This window comes from Zophobas morio, unplaced genomic scaffold, assembly GCF_036711695.1.
Source record: "Zophobas morio isolate AGI-343-1 ecotype UQ-CSIRO unplaced genomic scaffold, CSIRO_AGI_Zmor_V1 ptg000010l, whole genome shotgun sequence".
Classification (NCBI taxonomy): Eukaryota; Metazoa; Arthropoda; class Insecta; order Coleoptera; family Tenebrionidae; genus Zophobas; species Zophobas morio.
The window spans coordinates 6,213,191-6,218,685 of NW_026972115.1; the positions used below are offsets into that span (position 1 = coordinate 6,213,191).

Below are 5,495 nucleotides of genomic sequence, written 5' to 3' on the forward strand. Positions count from 1 at the left end.
AGTGATTGGTGATTGTACTAAGTATATGTGTTGTTACTGTTTTCTTGGCAAAAAATATTGAGTTTATTTGATTTGTGAACAGACCAATAGGGAGGGATTTAATTTGATTACTATTTAATGATAGTTATAATGCCTAATCTGTTTTTGAGACGAATAACAATAAATCTCGTTGATTTAAACGTCGATAACTATCTTTAACAATGCATAAGTAGTGACAAACAACTACAGTGTAGAAAATGATGGCAGCTATTTAAAATATGAGGGTTTTGATGAAGAGGAAAATAGGTGATTTATGCCCATTTGCACCAACGTTTAAGTCAGGTACTTAAAATTTAAGCTTTTCTTAAAACTAAGAATGCGTTGCACCAACGGTTAACTCTCTCTTAAAGCCTTCTAAGAAATCCTTAATTTAAGTGCCCGTTTACCTGTGGCTTAAATTTGTAAGCAGTGCTTAACGAGACACAACGATACAACGCATGTGCGGTAGCCATAGTAACGGAACAATACTTCGTTTCTATTGGATGATGGTTTTGGAAATCGAAAATTTGCAATTTTGCAATCATTTCAGCCATTTGCCATTTCAACCTTTCAACAGTAGCAGCGTTCGTGAGTGTTTTGTAATCAGCGGTGAAAAGTGTGGAATAAAGTTCTAACAAGACAAAAAATAATATAAAGAAGGTATGTACCACAATTACAACGTTTTGTTGTAAAGAATTATGTACATATGTTTTATTTTCAGATGAATAATACAAAGCGCCAGCGTGGAGCAAATTTTACGGCAGATGAAAAGACCTTTGTCTTAACATTAATCAGTGAACAGCGTCATATTATAGAAAATAAAAAAACGGACGCTGTTACAAATAAGGAGAAGCAGCGGTGCTGGGAAGAACTAACGAATAAATTTAATTCATGTAGTCCTAGCGGTGCCATGAGGAGTGTAACCTCATTACAAAAATTTTACACAAATAAAAAAAAAGAAGTGCGAAAAGAAGTGGCCGATAAAAAAGTGTTTATGCGAAAAACAGGAGGTGGTCCTTCATCTTCAAAATGTGAGGATCCATACCTGCAGCTAACGTTAGCCACCATGGATGAGAATTCAGTGTATGGACTGGAAACTCAATACGGCGGGGATAGTGAATTATTTGTAAGTTGAACAGCATCATAAAAATTGGTCTTATTTTTTTTTTTTATAGCAAACTATAGGTGAAGAAGATAACGAAGACCATGAAAACGATAATGTGGTGCCCATTGCCACCTCTTCTCCACACATACCTGAAGCAATGGATGAGGTTCACAAAACAAAAAAACGAGTGTTTTCTGATACATATGACCAAGGGGAAGAAAATGCAAATGTAAGCTTTTTCTGTGTTGGTTATCATCTGTTATATATATTAATTAATTGCAGTTTAAAGCTGACTGGGGTGATTATAAAGTTGAACACCTGAAAAAAAAGAAATCAAAGGAGTTACAAACAGTCATTAATAGGAGGAGGCCAACAATAACAGCACTACATTCCAGCCATTTGTCGAAAACTTACGACGAACTAGCTACAAAGAAAATGGAGTTAGTTGAGGCACAACTCGAAGGACAAAAACATGACGAAGAAAGAAAGCAAGTTGAATTTTTGCTTCGAAAGCAAATTTTAGAACTAGATATTGAAATAAAAAAGGAGCAGCTGAGAAAACTGAAACAGGATAATACGGAAAAACAATAAAATATAAAATAAAATATTAATAAAACATTTATTTGTTAAATTTATAAATTTCCAAAAAAATTTGTTATAAAATTTCTTCTAATTTCACTGCCCCTCCTTTGGTTGTCAATAACATTGACCTCTGGTATTTGACCATCTTCAATAAGTCGCTGCAGTTCATGCTGGTTAATGTCAGCTGGGAGAGGAGGTTCATCTTCACCCATTTGTCGAGCTATATTATGCAGGACTGCACACGCAATTATAATACTCAAAACAGTTTCTTTTTTTAATCGACATCCATATGCTAGCACAGGAAATCTTCGTTTGCAGACACCAAAAGTTCTTTCGATGACATTTCTTGTACGAATATGAGCTTCATTATACAACTGCTCTTCTTGAGTGTGTGGATTTAATAATGGTGTAAAAAAATAGTGTCTTACACCATAGCCACCATCACCTGAAAACAAATGCAATGTATTTTTACACATATTAAAAACTGAAACTTACCCAATATTATACAATTTGGATAATCTCCATTCTCAAAATTTGCTCGTAAAATCGAGTTATTGAAAATGGTCATATCATGAGTAGAACCAGGCCACCGAGCAACTACGTTTGTAAACTCCATATTCGCATTACACATGGCTTGAACGTTAATTGAAAAATAATCTTTCCGATTGCGAAAAACTTCAGCATTTTCTCCACCTTAAAAACGTTCCAATGAAAAGAATGTGTTTTTGGTTTTTTAAATCTTTACCTGGTGATTCAATTTTGATATGAGTGCAATCAATGGCCCCAATCACTCTTGGGAATCTCGCGATGTCAAAAAAACCATTTTGAATAAGCCTTTGCTCCATGAGAGTTTGGGGCATCTTAATAAAATGGTGGTAAAGCCTTGCTATAGCGTCCGATACACGTCTAATTATTCTCGACACAGTTGAGATGTGCATTCCCATATAGTCCGCTACTGTACTCAAATGGCCCCCGCTTGCAAAGAATCGTAATGTAGTAAGCAGCTGATTTATAGGTGACACCGCCTGATTTCTGTAATGATCAAATCATAATATATTTACACATTAAATTTTTTAACCACTTTTACCTGTCTGTAGGAAATTCCAAACGTTCTTCAATTAACGTTAATAAATGTAAAACTGTTGGTTTTGTTAGTCGAAATCTTTGGAAAAATTGAAGCTCTGGTAAACCATAGAAATGATCAGCTCTAGTGTACATCTGCCGTGGAATTCCCATCTCAACAATTTCAATGACTTCTAAGTCATCCTCGTACGCGTCGAACACATCCATTTTTTAAACACACATTCAACACCACATAAAATTAATTCAACAATATCACAACTACATACGCGCGGTGTCATTGACTGTCGTACACACAACAAACTAACCTAAAATTTTTGATGTTCCAATAACAACAAACGTCAGTGTTGCCAATAGAAATGAAACTTTTACACAATTCCCCAACTAAGTATTACTTGGTTAAGTAGAGTCTAAGCAGTGACGGTGCAACAACTGTACAATTTAAGAAGTAGTTACTTTTAAGAATTGCTTAGCTAAGCAATGCTTACTGCTAACGTTGGTGCAAATGGGCATAAATGGCTCAATATTAGTGGACCCCATTATCTCTATCAAAGTTTGATTTTTCGTGGAATTAGTGTTGCCAACCAGAAAAGAACAAAGTCTCAAGTACAAGAATACGTTTTTCCCACTGATTATCTGCTTTAAATATATTTCATATTGTCCGCATTTGTTCAGAGCGTGCCCTCTTGGAATTTACATCCTCGAGGCGGAGGGATTGAGGTGGTGTTATTTGCCCCTGTGGAGCGAGGAAAGTTCTGTCGAAATAGTCTTCGACCAATTTTTTTGTACAGTTCCTACACTACATCAGTACCTAATAAAATTTTATTGGTATTTCAAAGTTAACCATGAAGGTTGTACCCACAAAACCATAAGTCACAAATTCAATGCAACCCTGAATGTTTCTAGCCCACTATACGAGTACACTGGCGGCACACTCCTTTTATTGTCCGGGAATCCCTCAAAGTAGCGGTTGTAAAAATTTACTAGATACTGATGTAGTGTAGGAACTGTAACTGTCTCTAACGATTACCAAGGTTCTTGCAAGTTTTTGGTGCCGTTGTCGAAACACGTGGCGTCATCAAATGGGCACGCCACGTGTTTTCGGGAAGACCTTCCCCTCATGCTCGGTCCACCAGGTCGAAAGGGGGCCGTAGAGTGAGGGGAAGGTATTATTGTATTATGGTCTGGTGTTTAATTTTTAAAATTTTAAGCTTGTTCTTCCTTTCTACATGGAGAGTCGTTCTGACATGTTGCGTCACGTTATATTTTTTATCACTTTGAATCTAAAGCAATGTACACAGGATTAACAAAAGAAAAATATTTTGTTGTTTTCTATCTTGAACTCTGTAAAGTCCCGTATCCACTCATTCGGCGTAAATTTTACTTTCGGCATTGTTTTAAGATATTAACAAAAAGAACCCTACACTTAACAAGGAAGAACTACACTATGACAGATGTGATGGACTAATGGTTGTAAAGTAAATGGTTCATTTACTCAAAATTTTCCATTAGCAAAATTTAAAAGTAGATAGCTGGGACAAATAATCCCTTTTCTAGAAAATCTTAAACGGTCTTGCCGCAAAATGCCGAAAAAGAGCATCTCGTTAAAAGTTTTAACTCATTATTAAAAGAAGTAAGGTTTTATCATCCCGGCAAGGCGGGCATTTGAACAAAATATGCATTAAAAATCATATTCGTCGAAAAAAGCATTAAATAAGTAAGTACGTATATAAGTTTCAATATAGATAAAATTCCTTTCGGCGATTTTAGTATAGCAATCATAGACGAAGCTTAAACTAATAATATCGCAAATTATTGCAAGGAAGCCAGCAGCACAAGTTGCGAGAGCATTTTTTTTTTAAAGCTGTCTTTCGTAAGAGAAGTAGTGAATGTGCGCTCTCTCGTTCGACAGCTTTATGACTGGACTGCCTGCAATTTTCATTTTTCCTCGTATTATTTACAGCCCGTGCTTCATGTCTATTTTAAAGTGAATTATAATACCTATCTAGTTGTAATATGTAAGCGTACGTGTCCAACTTCTTCAAATAATCTAGAGCCGTCAGGTACTTCACCCTGAAAATTACGTTAAAAAAAAGTTGAGAATGCATTCGCTATTTTGCTTTTCGTCACAAGCCGTTGTAGTTGCTCATTGGAGAATTACACTTTGCACTTTAATATATTTTTGCGTAATGATGTTAAGCGTTTGAAGCGTTTTCTGTGTTAAAACAGGATTTTGGACAAAAGGTAAGTCGTTCCTTCTGACGTTTCTTATGGCATTGCAAACGTCCACTTGGAAATTTTTCTTGCATTTTTCGATTACGTAGTCTAAAGTAACGAATATATACCACTCTTTCTGACATCATCATTATGAATTCGACATTTTCAAGACTGGTTAAAAACAGATCAAAATACTCTCTGGCACATCACTAAAATGGGTTTCGAGTCACTTTTTTTATTTATGTCGTCTATAATGTTAAGAATCCGTTTGTATTTTCTGAGTGCTGGGAATTGTGGAATTCAGACAGGACCTGCATTCTTCCAGTTCTACGTTTTGAGTTTTTCGATTGTAATTTTTCAGAAAGGTTAGCTCTGTGTTTGGTTTATTGTACTCACTATTACAAATAATTTTTGGTTTGTCGTTTTTTTTAAGAAATAAGAAAGAAGTGATGAAATACCATATGTCTATGATGAATTGAAAATCAACACAGAA

At 35.4% G+C, this 5,495-nt stretch overlaps 2 protein-coding genes across 3 annotated transcripts; one reads left to right on the forward strand and one right to left on the reverse strand.

Annotated features, from left to right (window-relative positions):
* Positions 1 to 105: 105 nt before the first annotated feature.
* Positions 106 to 1,755, forward strand: LOC135126271 (uncharacterized). 2 transcript variants are annotated; one of them, XM_064052192.1, is made up of 4 exons: positions 106 to 678; positions 740 to 1,144; positions 1,194 to 1,352; positions 1,406 to 1,755. In XM_064052192.1, exons 2-4 carry the CDS (start codon positions 740 to 742, stop codon positions 1,712 to 1,714), a joined length of 873 nt encoding a protein of 290 aa, XP_063908262.1. In that variant the 5' UTR covers positions 106 to 678; the 3' UTR covers positions 1,715 to 1,755. The 2 variants fall into 2 exon arrangements, with proteins under 2 accessions (XP_063908262.1, XP_063908261.1); XM_064052191.1 differs by having other exon boundaries at positions 106 to 1,144.
* On the reverse strand, positions 1,724 to 4,111 carry LOC135126270 (putative nuclease HARBI1). The gene is made up of 4 exons (XM_064052190.1): positions 2,793 to 4,111; positions 2,451 to 2,737; positions 2,201 to 2,398; positions 1,724 to 2,150 (listed from the first exon to the last, which is right to left on the reverse strand). Exons 1-4 carry the CDS (start codon positions 2,993 to 2,995, stop codon positions 1,756 to 1,758), a joined length of 1,083 nt encoding a protein of 360 aa, XP_063908260.1. The 5' UTR covers positions 2,996 to 4,111; the 3' UTR covers positions 1,724 to 1,755.
* Between the last annotated feature and the right edge of the window lie 1,384 nt (positions 4,112 to 5,495).

Bases quoted from the DNA above. Each gene is read 5' to 3' on its own strand.
- LOC135126271 (XM_064052191.1), top strand. From the start codon at position 725: ATGTTTTATTTTCAGATGAATAATACAAAGCGCCAGCGTGGAGCAAAT. The intron at 1,145-1,193 runs GTAAGTTGAACA...TTTTTTTTATAG, and splicing joins GCGGGGATAGTGAATTATTT to CAAACTATAGGTGAAGAAGA. The intron at 1,353-1,405 runs GTAAGCTTTTTC...AATTAATTGCAG, and splicing joins AAGGGGAAGAAAATGCAAAT to TTTAAAGCTGACTGGGGTGA.
- LOC135126270 (XM_064052190.1), bottom strand. From the start codon at position 2,995: ATGGATGTGTTCGACGCGTACGAGGATGACTTAGAAGTCATTGAAATT. The intron at 2,738-2,792 runs GTAAAAGTGGTT...TGATCATTACAG, and splicing joins TTGGAATTTCCTACAGACAG to AAATCAGGCGGTGTCACCTA. The intron at 2,151-2,200 runs GTAAGTTTCAGT...ATTTGTTTTCAG, and splicing joins TCCAAATTGTATAATATTGG to GTGATGGTGGCTATGGTGTA.